The 27,285-nt window shown below is 34.6% G+C and overlaps 1 protein-coding gene across 2 annotated transcripts in view; it reads right to left on the bottom strand.

The window, feature by feature from the left end:
• Nucleotides 1-377: 377 nt before the first annotated feature.
• Nucleotides 378-27,285, bottom strand: part of LOC149777596 (developmentally-regulated GTP-binding protein 1) — a 59,445-nt gene continuing 32,537 nt past the window's right edge. The window contains exons 7-10 of one of the 2 annotated variants that reach the window (XM_089942237.1): nt 22,849-22,961; nt 19,595-19,717; nt 17,054-17,149; nt 378-2,201 (exon numbers count right to left, since the gene is read on the bottom strand). In XM_089942237.1, the coding sequence (XP_089798363.1) occupies nt 2,195-2,201; nt 17,054-17,149; nt 19,595-19,717; nt 22,849-22,961 (339 nt within the window). In that variant the 3' untranslated portion in view covers nt 378-2,194. Of the gene's footprint in view, nt 2,202-17,049; nt 17,150-19,594; nt 19,718-22,848; nt 22,962-27,285 lie in introns of those variants that run through there. The other variant, XM_089942238.1, reaches the window with a different exon arrangement.

Here is a 27,285-nt window from a genome sequence, read left to right as displayed (position 1 = left end):
ATGGAGGCAGCTTAATTTTTTGTTCCTGTAAACCAGTGCTGTATATTTCCACAACCTTAAGTTGCAAAAGAGACACTAATAATCAGTAATTATTTAGCTAGGCAACGTAACCAATTCATAAACTTGGGTGACAACCCTTTTTTTGACCACTGCATGATGTTATGATTAGCTATGTTTATACTGCACAATGTAACAACTGTACACAAAATGCAATGACAGCAGAAACAAAGAATATTTAAAAGCCTTATCGCTGATGGTTCAATAATAATTAGGTCATCAATTATAAGCTTTTTAATGAACTGACATCTTTCCAAAATATGGCAAGACCAAAGTGTAGTGATTGACTACTGACACAACTGAAATGAACATTCACAAACTGATGTTTTAACATCTTTATTCATTTAAAGATGCAGAGATAAGACATTTATTTTATCCCTGAATACCAAACATTTTGCCAAGTTATTCAGGCTCTTATTTTGATACTAAAACTTTGTAGTACTTCAATAACATGATGATATTATTGTGAAAATGTTTGAGCCAAGCCAAGATACAGTTATATCTGAATTTGCATTCTGACGAAGCATGCTATAGCCAACTTTACTGCTCGTGAATTTTCAAAAACTTTAACATTATTGATGACTCCACTATCATCACCAGACAAGTGACTACCAGAAACCACCATGTTTATGCAATTAAGACAAAAATTGCATGTGAATTGTTGATATCAAGAACTAGCAAATATATTTTTAAAAATTGTATTTTTCAAAAAGAGGGCTTTTTTGCCATTTGCTTCATGTCATGGAATTTATTTCAATGACAGTCCAAGAAATTCACTTCCTAACAATAAAAATAAGTAACAATTAATAGTAATGAATTTTTTTCCAATATTTTTAATTTCTTTCATGTGACTTTCTATGCAAATTCATAGAGGAAGCTCGTAAAATTATTTGTCCATTTGTTGGACATTTCAGGACATTTTCAGAAGCTGCTAAGCATACATAGGACCCAAACAATTTAAAGCTATGTCCATCACAATCAATCAGTATATAATCACAGGTCAAATCACATGCTGTATTTATGCATTGTTCAGTAAAATTTCCAAATTTCTAATTTTGTAGATGTCAATTTATATACAATTTATTATTTCACCAAAAAGGGCATATAAAAAGTAATAATAGCATTTGTACTATTTGACCTTGTGGTCTCACCCAAGGACATGGGGCTTGCATCCCCCGCTCCCATGTATTTTAGCCTCACCAGCAATATCCAAAAAGACAAACACTATAATCCTAAGCAACAGCCAGACTGAGTAATATCAGACCTTTTGCTGCCATTCTTATTAGCTTTGCACAACAACGATGCAACAAGTCCATCTGATGGACGAGTTCAAAGATCCTATTTTAATCAGAATGAATCCATGGCAAGTTATCAGAATGAATCCATGGCAAGTTATCAGCATGAATCCATGGCAAGTTATCAGCATGAATCCATGGCAAGTTATCAGCATGAATCCATGGCAAGTTATCAGATCGAATCCATGGCAAGTTATCAAAACAATGGACTAATATTAAATGCTTCCATTTTGTTTTCATATTAAGTCAAACTTCAAAGTTCATCTTGAGAAAACATGGTCATTTAAGTCAGGGTAAATGTGCACTGTTTAAGTCCTGATGACCGGGATAATAACTATGATCTGAACAATTACTATGTATCGCAGTTCAAAACTCTGTAGCTAGAAGAAAAAAAACAACCATATCACAAAAGACCTGAAATGGTTTGAGGCATGGAACAAGGAAAAATCTTTCAGTGGATGTTGTAGTTTATATCTATCACAACAGAAGTGCTTTGTTCTTGAAAATTTCCTTAAGAAATCTGTACCATTAATGAAAGAATATCACTACAATATTTCCGGTATATGTCAATTATCTCTTTCAAAACAGACTGTCAAACTGTGACCCAACACATTCTTCTGCCTTGAAAAAAAGATGATGAATCTGTCAAATGGCTGGATGCGTGAACAATTACATGGAAAATGTAATTTATTATATTGTTTGTAAGCACCAAATAACACATAAAGATGTACATTTCAAGTTATATGATGAATTTAAATCCATTTTGCATATTTGACAAAGTCAATCTGTTTTAAGAATCTTGTCCATCTAAAACATGCTTGGCACTTCCAGTCTTCACCGTTTCATACCCTGAAAAAGTGAGAGAAAAAACATTTTGCAAAATCCATAACTGCCATCATGAAAATAGCTTTAAAATAAAAAAAGTACTCTAACAGAATCAATATCCATTATCTAAATGCACCACAGTAAAATCAGTAAAGAAAAGTGTCTATTAAAAGAAATAAGAAAAAACAAACAGGTGTAAAATTTCAATGCATTAAGAATATTGTAGCTTGAATGTTCATGTACATGTAGTATGGTGCATTACTGTGGATTGAATATTCAAGCAGTATGGTACATTGCTGTGGATTAAAGGGTCAGGCAGTATTGTACATTACTGTGGATGTTAGTTCTGGTAGTTTGGTACATTACTGTGTATTGGGAATTCAGACAGTATGGTACACTACTGTGGATTGGAAGTACAGGGAGTATGGTAAATTACTGTGGATTGGGGTTCTGGCAGTCTGGTACATTACTGTGGATGTGAGTTCTGTTAGTTTGGTACATTACTGTGGATTGGGAATTCAGGCAGTATGGTACACTACTATGGACAGGAAGTACAGGGAGTATGGTAAATTACTGTGTATTGTGTTTCTGGCAGTCTGGTACATTACTGTGGACTGTGGATCCAGATAGTATGGTACATTGCTGTGGATTAAAGGGTCAGGCAGTATTGTACATTACTGTGGATGTGAATTCTGGTAGTTTGGTACATTACTGTGCACTGGAGGTTCAGGGAGTATGGTACATTACTGTGGTTGATTGATTGATTGATTGATTTTTTAATGGCACATCAGCACTGTTAGGCTATTTAGCGCCAAACAAAATGTTATTTGTATAATATTTTTAAAAATTTATAAAAGGTCCTATATCGACCAGCGATATAAAAGAACAAATGGCTGAAATTAAAAACAGTAAGATGGTAACGGTGCAAAATAAAGCTTCCCGATCAACGGGAGATGTGAATGTTCTATGTTAATGAAAATAGATGAAAAGGTATTAAAATGGGACGGTATATATATTGCATAAAACTGCACAAGGTGATAGCATAAAAGTCAGAGTTTTGAGTAAATATTTACGGCTTTCAGGAACTCTATAATATGAGTGATGTTTATAGTATCAAAAAGTTCTTTCATGTCATGCACAATGTAATAACGATCGCGCATAGGTTGCAGGTCAAAGCACTCTATCATAAAGTGCTTGACAGTGGAATGGTTCATTGCAAGAAACGCACTCTGGTGGGTTTTCACCTTTTAGTATGTGGGTGTGGGTGATATAAGTATGACCAATTCGGATTCTTGCAATGACTACCTCCTCCCTATGCATGGTTCTGTAGGAAGGAGTCCATTCTCCTAGAGTTGGCTTGATTGCATTAAGTTTGTTATTCACGGCATCATTCCATGATGCCTGCCACTTCTGACGAAAGAACTTTCTGATACAAGGTTTAAAATCAGTATATGGTATTTTAAAATTAGATGGTTCTTGAGTAAGGGCCATTTTAGCAGCACGATCTGCATTTTCGTTACCTTTAATACCAATGTGGCTAGGTAACCAACAGTATATTATATTGTGGGAGACACTCAGCTCGGTATTTTTGACGAGTATGTTTTTCAATAATGGGTTCTCCAATTTTCTGTTGTGTAGTGACTGAGTACTGATAGCGAGTCGGAGAAGATGATACTGTTTAAAATATGTTTCTTTTCTATATGTTGCAGAGCAAGGTCTATTGCTCTGATTTCGGCTGTAAAAATTGATGCTCCATTTGGTAAGCGAAATTGCGTTGTGTGATTTGACAAACAAAGGCTGCAGCAGCCTTTTCTTCATCCTTTGATCCATCAGTGTAAATTCTGGTGTAGTTTTTAAATTCGGTGAGGCGTTCATGGTAAGAGTTGTGGAAGACAGAAGGGTTTGTTTCGGATTTTTTTCCATCGTGTAGCGTAAAAATTACTTTTGGTTGTTTAAGTAGCCAGGGTGGAGTTTCGGAGATGGACGTTTTCTGAATTCTAGAGAGATCTTTTTTGTACTGTCAAGGCTGGATGATATTCTAATGCCAAAGGAAGGTATGGCATTTGGTTTATTTTCGGATAAAGTTTTGTATTTGGGTTGAAAAACAGCTGAAAAAGCAGGATTCAGAGGGTTTGATTTTAATTTGAGAGCATACTGTGCGGAAAGCATTTCTCTATGATGCGATAACAGTGGTTCATTCGCTTCAGCTAGTAGGCTTTCACAAGGGGATGTTTTAAATGCTCCCAGAGCCAATCTTATTCCCTGATGATGAATTGGATCAAGCATTTTCAAATATGATTTTCTGGCTGAACCATACACAACGCAACCATAGTCTAGTTTGGAGTGAATAAACGTTCTATATAAATACAGGATGACTTTTCTATCAGCACCCCAATCAGTGTGCGCTACTACTTTAAGTAGGTCAAGTGCTTTTAAGCATTTAGCTTTCAAGTTCTTTAGGTGTGGAATAAAAGTCAGTGTTCTGTCAAAGATAATACCCAAAAATTTTGTTTCCTCAACAACTGGAATAGGTGTTCCGTCCAGCGTGAGTTTAGGTTCATCGTGGTGTCGTCGTAATTGACAGAAATGCATGCATACCGTTTTTGATTTCGAGAATTTGAAGCCGTTCATACTAGCCCAATTTTGAATCTTGTTGATATTTTGCTGTAGTTGTTTTTCAATTGTATGCATGTGCTTTGACCGATAACATATGAGAAAATCATCAACATATGGTGAGCAATCCACACCAGGAGTCAAACACTTGGTGATGTTATTAATTTTGATGTTGAAAAGTGTCACAGATAAAATACTGCCCTGGGGCACACCCATCTCTTGCTCGTGCAAATCTGAGAGTAGAGCCTACTCATACCTTGAATTCTCTGTCTGAGAGGAAGTTGGATATGAAAGAGGGCAGACAGCCTTTTAGACCTAGATCGTGCAGGTCTTTTAGTATCCCGTACTTCCATGTTGTGTCATAGGCCTTTTCTAAATCAAAGAAAACCGCTACTAAATGTTCTTTCTTGATAAATGCATCGTGAATGAATGTTTCTAGTCTAACCAGATGATCGTTAGTGCTCTGTCCATAATGAAAGCCACTTTGGAAAGGAGATATTAAATTGTTAGTTTCCAGGTACCATACAAGCCAAGAATTGATCATTCGTTCCATTGTTTTGCACATGCAGCTTGTGAGTGCAATAGGTTGATAGTTGGTAGGATGTTTGCTATCTTTACCGGGTTTGGGAACTGGTATTACTGTTGCTTCTTTCCATATCTTAGGTAGATTACCAGTAATTCATAAATCATTGAAGAGTTTCAAAAGAGATGTTAAAGATGATTCTGGAGGATGTTTTAAAAACTGGTAATGTATTTTGTCAGGCCCAGCGGAAGTATCATGGGCCTTGTCTAAAGCCTCCATAAGTTCTGATAGTGAAAACAGTTGGTTTAACTTTCCAAGTTGTTGGATGTGAATTTTAAACGTGACTTTTCTTTTTGAGTTTTCAATTTTTGGATAGCTTCGGAATAATTAGATGATGAGGAATTTTTAGAGAATGTATCAGCAAGAACATTTGCTATGTCATGTTCTGAACTAAAATTGTTACTGTTCACTTTCAGATGTCGGAAAGAATTGTGTTTTCTCTTTCCGTTTATTTTGCGGATCGTGTCCCAAGCTTTCTTAACTGAGGAACGAGAGTTCAAAGAGGAAACATATTTCTTCCATGATACTCGTTTACTCTCTTTGATTGTGCGGTGAGCTTTGGCCCAGAGAATACGATATTTACTTAAATTCTCGGGCGTCGGATGATTGTTAAATTTTTTCAAGGCTTATCGGCGTTGCCGTATGGCTTCCTTACTTTCCTTAGTGAGCTAAGGTTTTAGGGTTCTTTTACAGTTTGTTGAGGACTTGGGGATAGATTCTTCTGCAATGTTGGTTAAAATAGATGTAAAATGCTGAATGGGATCGTTAACACTGAAAACTGTATCCTCATTCAGCCTAGTTTTACAGAGTGTTTCAAACTTGGCCCAGTCGGCCTTCTTTAAATTCCATTGTGGAATTACTTCATCAATTGTAGAGTTAAGATTTACAAGGGAGATTGGGAAGTGATCGCTGCTGTGAAGGTCATCAGCGACCTTCCATTCATAGTCCAAAAGCAGCGAAGGAGAACAAATTGTCAAATCGATGCATGTGTATGTACCCATGCCTGGGTGTAAATATGTAGGTGTTTTGGTGTTATATAGACACAGATCGTGTCTAGAAATAAAGTCTTCAACTTTGTGACCTCTGTCACTTATATGATTTGATCCCCATAAAATGTTATGGGCATTAAAATCCCTGAGTAAAATAAATAGTGCGGAAAGCTGTTGAACTAGGGTGTCTAATTCGTTTGGAACTAGGTTAGTGTTTGGTGGTAAGTAAATAGAGCAAAATGTAATCACTCGATGAAGAGTAACGCTTACAGCAATGGCTTGTAAATTTGTGTTTAAAGGGATGACACTATGTTGGGCTCTGTTGTTCACAATAACAGAGACTCCTCCTAAGGCCCTGTCAACATTTTGAGAGTAATTGTTAAACAGGGAGTAGTTTTTAAGTGTGATGTTATCTGTATTTTTCAAAAATGTTTCCTGAAGACATAGTACTGCAGGATCATGTTCATTTAAAAGCAGAAGAATATCATGGTAGTTGGCTTTAAGTCCTGTACAGTTCCATTGTATGATGGTGTTCTTCATTATAAGTTTATATTGAGTATTCTGGACCTAGGTTAGACCTTTCGCGGAGGCAATCTGGTTATTTCTCTGGAGGAAGTACGGGGGTGAATTTTTTTTCTGTTAGGTCTGGAGCTACCTTGAGGACATGGAGCAGATTCTTCTGCATCCATGTCCTCTAAGTCTCCAAACCTATTGTGCAGCTTGATGGGGTCATCAGACCCCTTTTGCTGTCTATTTGTTTGTGACTTTTTCTTGCTATTTGGTGATCTTGGTGGTGGAGTATTGCTGAGTGTTGTCTGCATCGATGTTGAGTTTTTCTGGGGTTGTAGTGCGGGATGTTCGAGTCGGAATGGGATACATTACTGTGGATTAGGGATTCAGGCAGCATGGTAGATTACCCTAGACTGTGGGTTTAGGCAGTAAGGTACATTACTGTGGGCTGTGGGTTCAGGTAGTATGGTACATTACTGTGGATCGGGAGTTCAGGCAGTATGGTACATTACTCTAGACTGTGGGTTCTGTGGGTTCAGGCAGTATGGTACATTGCCGTGGATTGGGGGTTCAAGGAGTATGGTATATTACTGTGGATTGGGGTTCAGGAATATGGAACATTACTGTGGATTGGGGTTCAGGTAGTATGGTGATTTAGTGTGGATTGGGGATACATGTACAATACATTAAGTAATATCAGTACAGAAGAATCTGTCTATTAAAACAAACAAGAAAAAAAATCAAACAGGTGGAAGGACTGAATGTATTAAGAATACTGTGGTTTATATGTTCAGGTAATATGGTGCATTAATGTGGATTTGACATTCTAAAAGCATGGTACATTACTGTAGATTGAACCTTCAAGTAGTATGGTAAATTACTGTAGATTGGGGGGTTCAGAAAGTATGGTACATTTCTGTGGATTAGGGTTCAGTTAGTATAGTGCATTGCTGTGGATTGGGGGTTCAGGTAGTATGGTACATTACTGTGGATTGTGGGTTCAGGTAGTGTGGTACATTCAATGGAAATAGAGGGAATGGGATGAATATCAATTTTCAAGATACTGATGATGTTCCTTTCTTAAATGACCAAAAGCAAACTTTAATATCCCTTTAAATGCATGTACTGTATACACTCACTTATAAGAAGTGTCTAAATGCAAACAACACATAATGTGTCAGCAGATCAGGATCTACGTTGTTTGTCCTACTGACTACTCCTTGATAAAATGCAAAGACATTGATCTACCAGCCCATTATGCTAAGGAAATAAAAACATGACTGTGTCCACTTGCCAATTTTAATTCCTACCTTGATGCACTGGGCTAAGGTAATTCCCAAAGGCTGCTGCAGCTCAAACATGAGATTAACAATTTGACTGGTTTTTGGACTGGTACCAAACCCACATAACCGTGCATAGCTTAATACAAGGGACTAATAACAAGATGCTGCAGATCAAACTGGGTCTCTCTTATATATTAGCTACTCTTTTTAAATGTAACTATTTCTTGCAAACCATGTCAGTTGTCTAACATAATAAAAAATTAGAAGCTAGGACATGCCTGCCAGGGCCTGGCAGTTGACATGCAACAGGTACTGTCAACATATTATACAGATATTTTGGATTGCATTCCATATTTCTGTATCATAAATGGAGTGTTTATAATGTCCTCTTTCTTTGAGAAGGTATGCAAAGAAACAATATTAGCCTGCTACCTTTAGAATCCAGCCCTAATAAAAGAGGAAAACTGTTTTTTTCTGTCTATTTCAATAGACAAAGTGCAATAACTCTTGCCCATTACCTCCTTTTGGCACCACAAGGAGTTGCTAGTTTTTAGCTGTGTGCGATACTAATGAAATGAAGATGCTCACATGGCAGGATGGTTGGGAGGGGTTTTAAAAAAGGTGATTGGGTTAATATTCTCGGAGAAACATGATTTACTTTTAAAAAATTCTTTCTCCAACATGAAATTAAATGAAGGTAAATAAACAGACTTCATAATTTGTGGGCTGTTTGAGTTTACCCGGGAAACCAGGTTGAACTATAATGTACAGTACTTACACAGTGCAAAGCGTGCACAGCATCACTTAAATCCTTATTTATTCCCAAACATATTAGATGCATTCATTATTTTGACCAAATTGAATTTTTCCAGATAACATTTCAGATAGTCCTTAATAGCTGTTTCATTTATGTTGAATTACGCGCTATTAAGTTAGTCATTTTCAAAGACATAAGTGATCGCACAAACTGAGGTAATATTTATGAAAATGTACGCATGTTTAATTGTACAAGGCACATAACCAGCAGAACTTACATGTTCACGAAGCATGGTAATAATAAAGGCTAAAATTCTCATTATAATCAACTAATCATCATCAATCTACTTTAGTTCTGTGTTTTGGCTGAACAACATCATAACTTTCCACACAATAGAAAGCTTGATGTTTCGATGTCTCCTTTGTTGATAGTTGGCCTGATTTGTCTTTCATTTTCTGACAGGAATATAGGCCAGTTAATCATTAAAACCCTTAAAATGGCTTGTGTTAAGAGCGACTTTTGACTGGCAACTATACCAGTACATTGATGTTTAACTGTCTTTCAATCCATTATATTAGCATAATTACTGTAGTTTTGTAAAACGGGGTGTAAGGCATACCTGTAAACTTTTCAAAATCCAAGTAGGGCAACTGAATAAATAAATATGAAAATTGGGACCTAAAACTGGGAGGTTTTTCGTGGCATTTTTAAAACCCTGTTTTCACTAAATATTGACTGATCTTACGGGTCCAATATGCAGGAAAGTCACAAAGGACGTGCCATTTTTCCCTGTGACACCCCTTATTTTCCCCCAGGATATGCCCTATTTTCATATTCAGGTCAGCTGTGGCCAAACTGCACAATAGCTAAATGTTAGTCTTATATAAACAAGCAAGAAAGCAAGCGCAACTAATTAAAAGTTAATCCTGCTTATTGATGCAAATATTTTGTGAAAACAACTGGCCCTCCATCATAATTCAAAGAAACCATGTTCTACACAACTCTTTGTTATGCAGGCATCAGCAACTGATTGGCAAATAAAGGAATCCCAATTCTGGTGAACCAAAAGGTACCTAAATAGGCAGCCTCACAGTACCGTACATGTGGCAACTATTTTCCCTTCATTGTATATCCGACCCTATCAACTCGTAAGGCATCTAGTCTTGTTCACTATAAACATATGTAGCAGGGCTTGAAATTAGCGATAGTCTGCTAGCCCGAGGCTAGTAAGTTTTGGTTATCAATAGTCAGTGTTTGTTTATGCCATTCCCTAATAAAGCCTTGACTTAGCAGAAAAAAAGCAAAAGTTGAATGAGAATGAGGAATAATTCTTATGATAGGAAAAGTGTAATGGAAAATTTCAGAAGAAATGGACAAAAGACAGGGAATGGCTGAATTATGATGAGGAAAGGAACATTATGTGGTGCAACTGGTGTACACAATTCGCAAAAACAAACACACAGAAAACATCCAGTTTTGTTGTGGGTTGTTCGAACTTTAAAACTGAATCGGTAAACGTACATGAAAGCTGTGTGACATTGTTTTGTGAACAGGACTGGTAAAGATTTGGCAGGACTAGCAAATTTCTCAATATACTAGTCCTTCTGGCTACAAAGAAATTTGTGTTAAATTCGAGCCCTGTGTAGTCTGAATTAGTCATTTGAGGACACATATGCTGCATGTTATGTACTTTCATTCCTTTGTTTAATTAAACGATGGCAATTAATGTTCATAAATAAGGTATAAAAATGCCAGGTGTTCACTCATCTTAAGTTTCTTTGGTGGGAATGGCTCTATAGCATATTGAGTTACAGCATTCATGGTGATCATTCTTGAAGCTGAAATTAATTGTCTACAGTTTTATTGTTGTGGTTTATTTTTTGTTCTGGCTTATTTTCTGATTTTTGTATTCTTGTTGAGGTAAAAAAAATCATAACATTACGTGAGTAATGATTAACTTAACATTCTATTTACTGATGAAATGAATTCTTTCTTGTAATTTTTTAATCACAATAATATTCACATGTGATACAAAATAAACATGGCTTCCGTGTACTGCAGACAATATATCTATTTATGTAGGACTTATCTTTTTAAGGATAAATGAAAATCAGAGACATAATGTAATAATCATGACTTCTCTGCAAATATCGGGAAATATTATAAAATCGGGAGGTATGTGTGAAACGACCCTAAAAATCGGGAGGTTTTTTTTTTCTCCTGGCGTGAGAGTTGACGGGTATGGTGTAAGGTTGCTTACATCAAAGCCACCTACAACTCGACTTTTACGGCATTAGCATAATTTTCGAAGCATTATTTCTGAAATTTCTTTATTGTATTTTGGAGATACTGTTACAGTTTAGTGCAGTGGTGCCCATAATTCGACTCCAAGGGATGTACTTCATTCAGCGTATGTTTAAACCTACAATGTATATGTGGTGGCGCCATTATGTAAATATATTCTGTTGCCTAATTACAAGCACTGAATCAAACCATATTGTTGTTCATTTTAAGAAGTCAGGTATTTACGATTTCAAGGCTAAATAAAAACATAATTACTGGTGCACAGATATAAAATGTTCAATGCAACAATGCATAAACAAACAATAATTAAGTCAATGGGGAGAGGTAGTGTTACAGCAACTCATGAATACTCAATTCTTGTCAATGTTTCATCAAATTATACACAAATGTAAATTAGGCAGAGACAATAAGAAAACCGAAAATTAAATAAATTACTTTTCAAACAAGTGTATACCATTTCTTTTTAATAATTTTTGTTAATATAAGTTTGCCTAAATAAATACACTTAGAACTTACTGCGTGATGTCACTGAGTTGTGGGTCGCCTTATACGTGGGTCATGCATTTTTTAGTGTTTATACCTATTCAGTTTAGGGGGGGTCAGCTTATACATGAGTATATACAGTAAAGCCAGAAGGAAGGTTGGATGAGTCAATTATAATACAAAAAAGTGGCTCGGATTGTCAGAGGATAAACTGTATGATCTTTTCCAGTACAGCAGTGAGGCTAAAACCCAGCGAAACCTGGTGGTGCCAAAGGGAGGTAATGCACAAAAGTTATTGCCCTTTGTAATGTTATGTATATTGGATTTAATTATATCTGATTTAATACATATTTCAATTTAATTATTTGTCAGTTTTAAAAGAATATTATTTTTTATTACAGGCTACTGTAATGTAAATTTATTCAACAGAGATGATACTTTTTTCAGAAAATAGTCTGACCTTGACTGCTAGTTTATGAACACCAGGTGTTGATCTAAATCCTGACCTTGTTTCAAAATTTGTAGCATCCATGTAAACAAGTTCTATTTTAATTTAAAATGATTTGTCTTTTTATTTTTTATTTCTTAGAGTAAAAAGATTGGTTTTCATCAGGGTCACACTCGGCGTATATGATCTTTAACAAGTATGTAGTTTCTATAAGCTTCTAGAAGATGATCACGTGACCCCATGTTTACATTTTGAATATGATATAACCCATGCTTTGGAGAATTATTCTGAGCTGCAGCTGGGCTTTTCTTACACTAGAAGTTGTATGTTGTGCTGTTTGGAGTTATTTCAAATTACTTGGATTCAAAAGGATTAATTCTGTTATTTTTCTGGAAAATATGTGTGCTCATGTAAAATTGTTCAACAAGGACAATTTTTTATAAACATTTATTCAGCTACCAGAAACCGGAGTGATAATTCTTGTTTCTACACTACAGATTGCAACATATGTCGTCTTCCATCTTGGATTCTTCGTCGGGATTCAAACTTGAAACCAGGAGAACATTTTGTTATTAGGACTACTAAAATTTTATTCTTGGATTATTCTTGGATTATTTTTGGATTTGATACTAAACCACAATTTAGGTTTGCAAATGATCCAAAGACACAATCTGTATCCTTCTATTTGTCATTTCTACATTTTTTAAATTTGTTAATATTTTGGGATTTTTTCTCCATATAACTGGCAACAAAGAAATGCATCCATCATGTTGATTTTTTAAAAAGATTTTCCCAATGTAGTTTCTATTACTTTGCCTCTGTGTGTGTGTGTGTGTGTGTGTGTGTCTGTGTGTGTGTGTGTGTGTCTGTGTGTGTGTGCGTATGTGTGTGATTTGGATTTTTAATGTAGCTTTAACAATTTTTTAGTCATATTGCTAATGATGTCTGCAGTGTGGCAATTTATAGTGATGCCTAGCACTGGAGCATTATGCCACAGACAAGATGAAATTGCCTTCAGACTGACACTGACGAAATTTTCCCAATTTCACTGAAAACTGATGTGTGGAAAGGCAAAATCCTTTTCTCATTGATAATCTAATTACTTTTTGTCTTTTTGATCTTGGTCCATTATCCAAAGTCATCATTTTGAACAGAGTGTAAATTAAAATAGAGAACATTTGTTGCAGTAACAGAAGTGCTAATTTTCAAGTGACTTGTAGGATAGTACTCATAATTAAATGCCAAGAAATGTGGAATTATTTGCTTTTTGATGTGTTATATATATTTGATTCAATTTATATTTGATTTAATTTAATTGTTTGTTTGTAAGTTTTACATTTTTTTTTTATTCCATTACTTGCTATTGCAATATAACTTTATTTACTGGAATAAAGTTCAGTTCTGACTGATTTTCTTTATTTTTGACGTAATTTACTTTATAGAGACATCGTATCTAATGCTGACCTAGTTCCTGACCTTGATTCAGAACCAGTAAGAGTTACAGTGAACAACTTTTTAATTTTTTTATCTTCTTTCTCAGAGTAGATTTATAAAGTGGAATCGAGGTCATACTTGAAGGACATGACAAATAACATGTAACAATTGTTACAAACTCTGTTTTTTCCAGAGGACTGACCCACATCCAGGCATCTGTTTTGTGTTGTAGTTAGATTTATTGCTGATGTTTTGAGAAATAATAATTATTCTTGCCTTAACACTTGAGAAGTTAAAGTGTTTTACTAGGTATGTTGTGACAGTTTTGGGCTAATTATTTTGTTTTCTATAATTTATTTGGATTTCAAGTTTGTTTTCCCTGGAAATACTAGTGCTCTAAATTAATTCTTGGACAAAGACATTTATAGAAATTTACAAAGAATTCAAAAACTGAAATATTATTTTCTGTGATTCAACAAAGAACTGTTGACACATCAGTATGATGCTGACCACAGCATACTAATCGCCTTCCATTTTGGACTTCATCAGAATTCGAACTCATTAGGATTTTTTATTACTAAGATTTCTATTTTTTAATTCTTGGATTATTTTCGGATTTAAGTCATAAAACAGTAAGTTCTTTTTCTCTTTTTTACCTTGTTTTTCTAAGGAAATAAATTATTTGTTAAATTTTATAAAGCTTGTTGTCTAGACTATTCTCTTGTTACGTTTTGTAAGAGCCTAATCACGTAACAGATGTTACATTACATGATTTACAAGAACAAGAGAAAAATGGTAACAATTTAAATAAGATTTTCATCTTGTAATGTTTCCAACCAATCAAAGAGATTATTGGTTAGGGAGCAATATTCAGAAATAAATTGGGCCTTGCCCTGCCAGACACTGTATGTCCACAATTTAGTTCTGCTGTAAAAAAGAAGTTACCCTAGTACTGGAGTTAGTAAAATAAGCTAATTCAATGTTTCTTTGTTTTACCACCATGACCAATATTAAAATCCTTTCCACACAGCCTGCAAGGGGCTTGAAGCTGCCCTAAAATGGAACGCTGAATTGTGTGATTCATGTATTCATCTCTGAACCAATTTATCATCTTTTCCTAGTCAATCTGTGAAATTATTTGAAACACATTTTGGCTCTAACACTTGCATCGACTAGAATAAATATGATGACTTTTAGCGCTAAATACCTACAGACTGGTTCTGTGCCAGATATGAATTTGAACAAAGAACTTGCGAGCAAAGATTATTAGAAAACCAGTCTGTTTCTCCTAACTAACGAAGCCATACAGCTGCTATAAATAGAAACCAAGGTCAAACGTTTGAAAGCAGAACCAGCATGTTTCTTGCAAATAGGGCAGCTGCTATAAACAGAACATAATATTGTTAGGAAAGTGCATGCAAGTCTATGGACAAGCGTACTGTACTGTTGTAGTTACAGAGAAGCCGTCTTTTCTAGAATACGGTCTGATGTTAATTAATCAGATGTTTATAAAAATAAAAAAACAAATTATTTTTGGTGGGGGAGGGGAATACCAAAATTTGTAATCCAAATACATTTATGCATAATGTGTTATTTTGTGAAAAAAAGCATAATGATTACACCAAAAGTGTAAAGGTTGGCATGTATGGATAGATATCATGTTTTAAAACATATTCATTGTCATCTTCCAGGTTGTATCTCATTTTGCAACTTTGGCCATTTTTAATGCCAACAGAGACATGGAGTGACATCCATTAATGAAAAGCTTTGGGCATTGTTTGCAAAGGAAAAAAAAACGTTCTGACAAAAATGTGCATGCAGGCACAGAGTCAAGATTTGGGGAACATAGGTCATAAAAAATGCAAGAAATCCATGAGTCCATGCAAAATGTTTTACAAAATGTTTTGAAAGATAGCTCTATAGGCCTAAAAGTCTAATTAGGTCATCTAGACACAGATGAGAATATGCTAAATGAATTTAATTTGTGTATGCTGAGTTGATTTTTGTACAATCTTGCTAAATGTTCTGTGGATGGATGGACAGCACAGAATCAAGATACCCTTGCTACAAGCAATGAGGGGCACAAAATAACCAAACACCTGAGACAAAGAGACAAAGACAGGTGGAAAGTAAAATGGAAAAGGCAATTATATATGGGCTCCTCATGCCTTGATCAACTTCAAAATGATACTCATCTTTTCTTGGGATAGTTTGTTATACCTCTTGTGAATCTAGAATGTATTTCCTGTTGACCAAAATGCTTATCTTAAAAAGGTTTCAAAACTCTGTGTGTGTGTGTGTGTGTGTGTGTGTGTGTGTGTGTGTGTGTGTGTATGTGATTTGAATTTTTAACATAGCTTTAAAAAGTTTTCAGTCATATCGCTACGATGTTCGCAGTGTGGCAGTTTACAGTGATGCCTAGCACTGGGGCACCATGTCGCAGACATATAGTATGATGTCCCACCCAATCACATTATCCTGACAAAAGGCCAACCAGTCCTACCATTAACCTCTTAATACTGAGCACCAAGTGAGGCAGCTGTCAGTACCATTTTTGTAAGTCTTTGGTATGACTCGGCCAGGGATTGAACCCACGACCTCCTGCATCTGAGGCTAATGCTCTAACCACTAGGTCACCGGAGCGGTTTTAAAAATGTTATAAGGAATAGAAAAGTTGCTATAATGGCATGAAAATTTAATCAGGTCATGCATATAAAAATAGATATAAAAATTGTATTTGTCTACATCAAGTTGATTTTGTCTTAGTTGTCTTAACAGGGTTATTGTCAAAAGAGTTCACATTGAAAAATGTGTTTTAAAAAAAAACTTTAAATTTGTTGTAATGGCCTGAAAATCTAATCAGGTCAACTATATACTGAAATAAACATACTTACAAAATTTCCTTTATATTTAGGGTTTTTTGTACAGATTTGCTAACAAACCTCTAAAGACAAATGTATAAAAAGTTGGACAGGACCATATCAATATGATTCTGCTGCAACAGTGCCCCCTCCCCACCCAAAATACCCCCAAAACACTGGAGTCAAGACTGGGAATAATTAGACAATTATATTTATTTGGACAGCACACATCATGGTCACCTTTCACTGATATTCTAATTTTGCTAGGATATCTGTTCTAACTGTTGTATAACAAAAAATTAGTTCACAAAACATGAATGCTGAACCACTTTGCCAAAAACTGAACTTGATAGACAGATGGTAAGATGAACAGATTTGACCAGCAATATAAGCCCACACCACATTCATGGTGGTGCAAAAAAAAGTGATCATTCAGCAGCTGACTGGATGCTAACTTGCAGCCCTGATTTTTAGCACCAAATGTAAAACTTGCATTTTTACAAGTAACACTTTTCAAGCAGAAATCCTGTGTGCTGACAAGGACATAAATTCCTTCAAGAAAGTACTTAAATTGCTCAAGGCTTGGGTGCCCAACTATTTATGTTACTTACTTTTTGACAATCTGCACCACATCCTCATCATGTACTACATGGTCTTTCCCTACTTTTTGTGGTTGATGCTTCACTGATGAACCCCACACTAGAGCACTGGAAGATGCAAATTCTATAGGTTAGAAAAAACACTTGTAAAATGTAACATTATATAGCATAAATACTCCCTTAAAAGTCAAGTCCAGCTTCAAACTGTGTACTGTGATTTGGGACTGTGCAGTTTATTAGGAGTAATCAGTAGAAAAAAAACAACATAACCCTTAATCTGCTGATACATTATATGATGGCAGAACAGGGTCTATGCTGTTTGCAGCTGGATCAACTAATAAGCAAGTACATATGGTATCTATCTTTTGATGACAATGTCTAAAATGAATCATGGCAATAACTGTCAAATATTAATGACAAAAAGTATTAAAAAAATTACACTAAACTTGGGTATTTCTCCTTTGCTTCCAGGCGGAAATCAAAGAGGGTCAATTAAATCTGCCTGTTTTAATTAATCATATATGTATCTTATCCCTGTTTTTATTACTATCTTTAATAATCATACATGCATCTTATCCCTGTTTTTATTACTATCTTTAATAATCATACATTTACCTTATCCCTGTTTTTATTACTATCGTTAATAATCATACATGTATCTTATCCCTGTTTTTATTACTCTTTAATAATCATACATGTATCTTATCCCTGTTTTATTACTATCTTTAATAATCATACATGTATCTTATCCGTTTTTAATACTCTTTAATAATCATACATGTATCTTATCCCAGTTTTTATTACTATCTTTAGTAATCATACATGTATCTTATCCCTGTTTTTAGTCCCATCTTTAATAATCATATATGTATCTTATCCGTTTTTATTACAATCTTTAATAATCATACATGTATCTTATCCCTGTTTTTATTATTATCTTTATTAATCATACATGTATCTTATCCCTGTTTTTATTACTATCTTTAATAATCATACATGTACCTTATCCCTGTTTTTATTATTATCTTTAATAATCATACATGTATCTTATCCCTGTTTTTATTACTATCTTTAATAATCATACATGTATCTTATCCCTGTTTTTATTACTATCTTTAATAATCATACATGTACCTGATTCCTGTTTTTATTACTATCTTTCTTTGGTAAGCTCTAGCACTAAGTTCATACACTGTATTTCTCTATCACCAAGAAAACAAAGCAATCCAATCACAGATATGAATTGATAAAAAATCAGAAATTGTCTCTGAAGGTAAAATCAAGTAGAAGCTATATGTTTGCAGATATTATTATCCTTAAGTACTGGCTTCAACACAAATGATTACCCAGTCTATTTGTGGAATTGTGTTGATGAACACATTTCATTCACTCATGAGAAATGTGTTATAACTGGATTCCACTGAACACATAAATGTCATCCTTAAAAAGTATTAGTTTAACACATATATTTACTTAGTCTGTTTCACTATAATATTCCCCTATATTTTTTTCAAGAGATTTTGCTGACAATGAATTCACTTCACAAGCCACTTTGTGTTGCATTACAACTGAATTCCACTGTGCATAGTTGTAGTCATACAGTACCATTCAATAAATACTACTGAACAAAAAAATATATATTATTGCAAGCAAAATCAAAAGTAACCATAATTTTCTATGACATGATTTTTGGCAAATTTTAAATAATTCCTGCTCAAGTTTTAACGGTTCATAAACATTCATCTTAAGATGTAACCAAAGATGAAGTCTGATGTCAATACAGGAAATACAGTCCAGCTAAAGAGACATGCATATTGTATGTTCATGGTTTGTCAAATCCTAGAAATGAGGTCAAAGAAACCCAGTTTGATACACAGGACACTCTCATCCAAAGTTGCACCCTCAATTCAACTTTGGGGGTCATAAGTGAAGAAAAAAATAAAGTATGGTGAAAGTAAGCCTCAGTCACCAAGTTTGGTGTGCAACACAAACTTATTCCAAGACATGCCACCTGTGCAAGTCTGATTCATTCATTCATTCCATCTTTATTTCCTCCTTTCGGAGATTAACAACACAGAGACTTGATACAGACATGGGAATGACAAGGACAAGATGTACAATTACATATATAAATCACAAACTCGTTCATAAGATCATACAATCACACAATGAAATTACATACTCATAAATATATATATAGGAATACATTTTGTATGTGGAATTCTAATAGTGTTTTCTACCAATAAACTAAATCATTCTTATATTCTGACTCAACATAATACATGTATACGAGGTACACAATACAATTATCAAATTTGAGAACTAGCAGAGATATTACATCAAACTTTATTAGCAGTTATATAGCTATGTAATCAAAGCTATGCAGTCAAGTTATCCATGAGGTAACATAGACCAGAAGGACAGATCAAGTCAACCGAAAATAATCAACATCAGGAAATTGCCTACCCTCTCATGATACTTTGTTGTATTTCAAGAACCACATGGAATCATACATGACTTACCTGTACAGACTTGAAATCAAGTAATACTTACTACTTAAATTCTTTTATAATGCTTCTATGGAGTTTGTTACAGAAATCCTCCACAGTACTGTATCCTAGTTTCAGAACAACTGGAGCTGTATAATCTGGTAACTGGCCCTTGGGTTTTGTGTAACTGCAATGAGAAAATTCCCAATACATACTACTATCAATACACTCAAGGATTAAACTCAAATGTAGAACTAAAACTTGTCTATATTTTGTACTTTTGAAGCTCTGCACATTGGGTTAGCATGCATGATTATTGGCAAGCAAAGAAAGTGATATGTAATAAGTGATCCTGAATGGGCCAAAGAACAGTGACTCAGGAGAACAGGAGGTGGGCACTGTGGCCACATGTTTTGCATTTATACAGATCATGAGTTCAAGGGCTAATCCTCTGGCAAGAAACCCACCATGAATCATCAGGTTCTTCCATTTGACAACTTGGTATCTTAAAAAATGCCACACTTTGATTACTGCATCTAACTGGCAAACTTTTCCACTGTAACTGAGGAATGCAACATAATCTACAAGGGTCTCATGAACTGGTGGCACAATGAAAAGACCCAAGTGGAGAACTTTTATTCCTTAACAAGATACTGCCCGCTAATGAAACTTACTGTGATTTGTAAGTTTAACACTTAACAGACTCTCGATAGTTTTCTGATCCTGATTTCCCTTTAATCACCTTGTATTTTGTGAAGAATGGAGAATGTATTCTCTGTATCAGCATTGGAAGTGGCAATGACAAAACAACCATGCTCAGCCTGCAGAGAAGTTTGTTTTCCTGCAGATGGGGTTTTTACGGTTGTCAACTACTTTCTAATACCTCTCCAATCCAAGTTCACACTGAGGAGGCTGTTCCCGAATTGGACTTAGATGTATGCACAAGTCTTATATTTCAAAGCTAGTACTTTTAGTAATCAGAAAATACACATGTTTCAACATCTTGACATGAATTGAACAAAAAATATGTGAACTGCACTTAAATATTCCTCTAAAAACATCTTGAACAATGCAATAACAATTCAACAATACAACCATTCAAAATACTAACTTGAGTGTTTTTGCCATAATCAGTTTTGGTCAGTCTTTCCTTTTTTCTCACTTCCACCAATGTTAGTCAAAATTTTTTCAAAGACTTGAAAATAATCACTGACCATCTTGGATCCCTTTATTACTTTTAACACCTTATTAAACATTCCTTATACCCTCCAGATTACAAGAGAAATGTAATCAGTTAACAGCTTGTTGTGTACACATGTAATGTAATCAATTAACAGCTTGTTGTGTACACATGTAATGTAATCAACTAACAGCTTGTTGTGTACACATGTAATGTAATCAATTAACAGCTTGTTGTGTACACATGTAATGTAATCAATTAACAGCTTGTTGTGTACACATGTAATGTAATCAACTAACAGCTTGTTGTGTACACATGTAATGTAATCAACTAACAGCTTGTTGTGTACACATGTAATGTAATCAACTAACAGCTTGTTGTGTACACATGTAATGTAATCAACTAACAGCTTGTTGTGTACACATGTAATGTAATCAATTAACAGCTTGTTGTGTACACATGTAATGTAATCAACTAACAGCTTGTTGTGTACACATGTAATGTAATCAACTAACAGCTTGTTGTGTACACATGTAATGTAATCAGTTAACAGCTTGTTGTGTACACATGTAATGTAATCAACTAACAGCTTGTTGTATACACATTGAACTAAATCCTTGTTCACACTCAGAAAGAGCTACCGCACACTCAGTATCTGTCTTACGTTTTATCCCTCCATTTTCAAACAAATTTACCTTCTCCGAATCACCATTATTGCCTTCCTTGCGAAAATAATGAAGCAAACTCATTTTATCCACAGAGTAACTATCAGCTTGCTTGACAACTACTTCTAAAGTGATCATAACATCAATTTTCCCTTTTAAATAGGAACTGAACAGCTCATTAATTAGTGTAATTGTTTCGTTTTAAACACAATATCGCACGTGGAAGTTAATCATCTGTATAATCAATTATAAATTAAAGAATCATTACTGTCATTTAATCAGTTCATAAAGGAAACCAACACTGATGTTGGTAAAGTACCTTTCATTAATTTCATTACACTGACTCACTGGATTAAAATCATAGCCGTTCGTTATGATCTAGATTGAATAAACTCATTGCAACAAAACTGCTTACAACACTGCTAACTGACCACACTGGCTTTCATCTGTTTGACGTGTTTTGATTTGCCAAAAATTTGGTCACTTAGCCCAATATGCAGTCAAGCGGTAACAGGATGTAAATGTATACATGAAGAGGGGTAGAATCAAGTATTCAGTACGCCCGGAGGACATGATTGGCCAAATAAAGGTAGATATAGTGATTAAAGCACGAAAACTAGCCTGACTTTTGTAAAATGCACTTGTCCCAGACTAGCGACCTGGAAAATTTTACTTGTCCGACTTCAAAAATGACTAGTCCGGGACGTCGGGCTATGGGATTTGCTCAGCCCTGCATATGGACATATTTCTAGTTCAAAAAATGATTTTGGGGATGAAACAAAAATATGTCCATTATCTATGTTCCAGCATCACTCAACTTCTCAAATCCTCTTTGATTGAATGATTAACATCAATTAATCTTGCACTAAATATGTAGCAGACATCATGAATTATTATTAATTCATTTTGCAGCACTCTTTCATTATAGTGCTGTTTATGGAGTATACTGCCTTAAAGTGAGACTACCTTGTAATGAAGTACATTATATGTATGTATGTATGTATGTATGTATGTATGTATGTATGTATGTATGTATATGTGTGTGTGTGTGTGTGTGTGTTTGTGTGTGTGTGTGTGTATGTATGTATGTATGTATATATATATATATATATATATATATATATATATATATATATATAGAAGGAATGCTATATTTTGAATTGTTTAGAAAATAATTTCTTGCTATAATATCTCTGAAAAAAATGAGGATTTAATGAATTTCTCATTGTTTTTCAAGAATAAAAAAGATTCCCAGGATACGAATTTGAAAATTTCAAGCTGCAACCTTTTAATTGTCCTCTACTTTGACAAAAATCTCTATTGCATAACCATCATCAGCAAGATAATGTAAAATATCAATTAGAGAAAACATTTATCAGAAATTTAGTGGCCATTTTCGGACTACAATCTTAAAATCAGTCTTGATCAGATTACAATGATATAATTTAGCTAGAACATAATTTTTGTACTTACATTCGAACAAGGCAGAGATACTCCCACATTTTCTCCAAAAGATCATCAAAATTCCATTGGTGATGTGCAGATATGGGAACACAGTGTGGAATTTTGTATATAATGTCCAATTCCTAACACAAGAACAGAAAGAGTACACAATCAACATCTATTTGTTTTGCAATCAGTATATAAAATGATGTTTACGATATTGAAGGTTTTCATAAAAATCCTTTTCCATGTCTGAATGTTTCTAGGTTATACACTGATTGATATCTCTGGCAGACAAATGATTTTCTGACAGTGGCTGATGAGTTTGTGAGAGAGTTACTCCAAATCCATGAATCAACCTGAGACAACAGAAAGTAAATATACAACAATGTTTATTACATACTCTTCATTATGATCAGCATCAGTTACCAGTTTTAATACACATCTAATTTACTTCCTTTTTCTTAATGCTTGTTTGGTTACAATTATTTTTGTCATAGAACATTCAAGGTGGCATTGGGAATAAATACAGTGACTGTAAAAAAATCTATAATTTGCCTTTAAAGCATCATGCCTTATTTTTAAGGAAATGATGAGGTTTTCTTCAACTGTTTTTCCATCATAAAAAATGTCTCATTTGTGCTAAATTTTTAAAACCGAAAATTGATTTTGCACCAGCTCTACTTGTAAGAAAAAAATTGAGAGATTATCAGAGTATCATAAGCAAAATGATATAAAATCGTGATTTGAAGATAATATTTGGAAATGTAGTGAAACCTGAGTGATTACTTTCAATATTACTTGGTGAATACAGACTACACTCCTTTTACATTTTACTCTACTCCTTTCATAATTTCAATCCTGATGCACTTTTATATATCAGGTGAGCTGAATCACAGCATGAAGAAAAATGGTACATGTCCTTATACAATGTATAATGCAATATGTCAATATATACCACTTGACAACGATGTAAACTACATGACAACAATGTATACTGCATGACAACAATGTATACAGCATGATGACAATGTATATGGCATGATGGCAATGTATATGGGAAAATACTGCTCAGTTACTTCCTATGTTAAGCTTATGGGACAAGATCAGAATGTAAAATAATGTAAGATACTATATTTGTTTGTATAAAATATGTACCCAACCACAAATTAAAGTGTTGGGAATACTAATGACTTGGAGGGTTGAAGTTATGATAATTTACATATGGTTTGATGGACAAACATAACAACAAAGATATTGCTATGTATTATTTCTTACAATTTTGTAAATACTGCTCTAAATAATCTTTGTAAGATTTTTGTACATTCTCTTTTCTTCATATTTCCTAGAGAAACTACACTGACACCACAATTATTGTGATTACCTTTTAAAAGCATTTTCTACTCTATTTCCATTAGTACCATGAGTCAAACATTATCCATGACTGATAACTATTAGGTAAAATCATTTACCTAATCTGAGTTGCCTCCCTTGAAATTAAAACCAAACTGAAAAACCAGGGATCCCTCCATGCCAAAAGGAGCCTAAACCAAGATATAATGTCACATAGCATGCCACCAGGTTAGGGTCCATATTGTTTGAACTTAAAGATTTTGTACAAGTTTCTGTTTAAATTACTGTGCCCTGGGACTAAATTCTTGCATATATTGTTTTTAACCACCTTTTCTTACACATTCGAATGAACACCCCATTAAAACTAATGCAGCTTTTCCTCTAATGACCCCTGACTTATTACAAAGGAACACAACTCTAATAGTGCCATGAGAATATGGTGACGGGGAGTATTAAACAGTCTGACATGGTACAAATGTTATAAAATTACAGAAGCTACCAAAAAAAGAAATCAAATAATAACATATTTTGTTAAAGAATCTGGATATTCCTGAAATCCATCAATACAGTAAAATCAACGATCCATTTACAAAATCAATAAGCAGTCATCTTGTAATCTACCCATTGATGTATCTATTCATCCATTTATCAGTCCTTCAGTTCAACTGATCATCCTTATACAGTGCAGGGATGGTCCTGGCTTTTAAAAAGCTGTCGCCAAAAAAATCGCCAACCTCAATATTTTGTCGCCAATTTTCAAAAAGTGTCGCCAAAACAAGTAGTGTACATTTTTCCAAGTGTTAATTTAGTCTATTAATGTAACAGGCAATGAAAATTACAAAAGTTGGGTTAGTTAATACTTTAATTACAACAAACATTAACAAAATGTTACAAACTGTTACATGCAGATCTGTCGCGATTTTAGAGTTGCCCACTTGTTGAATGCAGTTTCAAAGTCTAATTTTTCACATTTGTACATGCTGATTCTCATTAAATTCTCGAGAGATGAGATGCAGAGCTTATTTCTGATGTCAGTTTTTATGAGGTTCATCTTACTGAATCCACGTTCAGTCTACAGTGCTGACAGGTGACACCAGTAGTCTCTCAGCAGCCCCCCCCCCCGGCTAGCATCCCAAAGCTTGCAGTGAATTGCTTCCTAAATCCCAAGAATGATCACTGAATGCGGTATAAATTTTCTTGACAAGCAAAATAGGATCTCCATTCCCACGAATGAAACTTACACGAGTCAACACCTGGCAATATTGGACCGTATATATAAGCATAAATTCACACCCAATTTAGGGATTCTTTCACTCCTGTATTTTGAGAAATAAATAATTATTATTAATTATGCAAAACTGTTTGTGTTTTTTTTTTTTGCTATTTCTTGTTGCGGAGTTTAAGTCTCTGCAGCCGTAACACGGAATTGATGGCAAAAGGAAAAGATCAGTGAGTAAAATGCTGCACTGGCGACGGATATAATTGTGATTGAGAATTTTTCCATTTGCTTTGTATTTATACACAGTCGGTACTTCAAAGGTTATAAGTTTTCTATGAAGGTTTAGCAAAACTATTGTATTGGTATATGTATAAAAAAAAAAAACACAGAAGGATTAGCCATACAATTTAATTGTATCTGTTCTACTCGCGTCTTCAGAAGTCGGTCAGTTGTAGGTATAGTGTGGTAGCATGATTGACTTTATCACAGCATACAGTACTCAGCCCGGATGTCAGCATAAGCAGATTATGATGTAACAATGCACTGTAAAGATGGGGTTGTCAATACGAACAAAGGATCGTTTGTGTAACAGATTGATTCCAATGCATTGCTTAGTCAGGTTTGTGGCTTCCTTTCGTTCTCGCTTTTAATTTATCCAGTCCAAATCCATGATTGTATGTACAAATTAAATAACCAAAAAATATGTCGCCAAAAAAATCGCCAGATGGGATATTTTTGTCGCCAATAAGGAAAAAAAATCGCAATTTGCGACATTGGCGAAGCCCAGGACGATCCCTGCAGTGTATCTCATAGCTGTTTGAATATTAATTAACAAAACAATCAAATGTCTGGTTGTCATATGATACCTTAAATTAGATTACTCAGATCTGTATGTTTCTCATTCAACAGAAACATACTTTCCACCACAAAAACTCTTTACCTATATTTGCAAAATATCAGCACACTTGCAGTATGGAAAAGCAGAAGTGGAGTCTATTGCCATTGCTCACTTACTGAGGCTGCTGGGACAAACAAATACACAATTTAAATTGTAAAGTAACTGTCACGGAATTGTGTATGAGTTATATCAATATGTATATGTTGTCAAAAATTTACTCGGGTTTTGTTGCCATGTACAGCGTCACCCAAGGGTGGTATATTTTTTTCGGCTCTAGTTATTTCGAAATACTGGGCGAAACTTAGACCATGCTGCACGTGCGAATTGCCTAAGTACCTAGCTGCACATATATGTCACAGCTAGTGTACATATAGAGCAAATTCTCTATAACCAACTTACATTACAACAAGTCTCGTCAGAAAGCTTACCCCATTACAGGAGCAAATCTCCAGCTGTTGAGGTAATGAAATTTAAGTATTCTTTATATTTGTTTTATATGACAGAATTGTTTCATACTTTAGATGTTTTAGAATTTATTCTAAATTCTACAGAGAGTCAATACCTAGGTTATGCAACTCCATATTTGAAATACTATAGTCTGGTTCGAGTTAGCTATTTGTTGTAACTGAACAGGCAAATTGAAATTTTATTATATGCTGCATGCATTGAACAATTAATGTAATGGGTAACGAATTCATGTGCACGCATGTGCAACATATATCAATGCAGAAGTACTTAACCGTGTCATATGTACTACATGGTTTAGTTGTTATAATTTTAGCTGCCTTATACATGCTGCCACGCCTTATACATGCTGCCATGCCTTATAATGGTTTGATGTGGAGTCACAGAACTATGTGTGGTTTCATGTGACATATATGCTGTGTTATGGTGACGTTGGATCGGAAGAGTGTACTGGTTTTCTCGATGCGAGAAACCAAGGCTTGGCAACCATCGGGTCTGTGTTAAATGTGAGGGCTCTCGAAAGATCCTTCAA

The sequence above is a fragment of the Sinohyriopsis cumingii genome, chromosome 18 (genome assembly GCF_028554795.1).
Source record: "Sinohyriopsis cumingii isolate HCF-2022 chromosome 18, ASM2855479v2, whole genome shotgun sequence".
Classification (NCBI taxonomy): domain Eukaryota; kingdom Metazoa; phylum Mollusca; class Bivalvia; order Unionida; family Unionidae; genus Sinohyriopsis; species Sinohyriopsis cumingii.
This window is presented reverse-complemented; position numbering and strand designations above follow the sequence as displayed.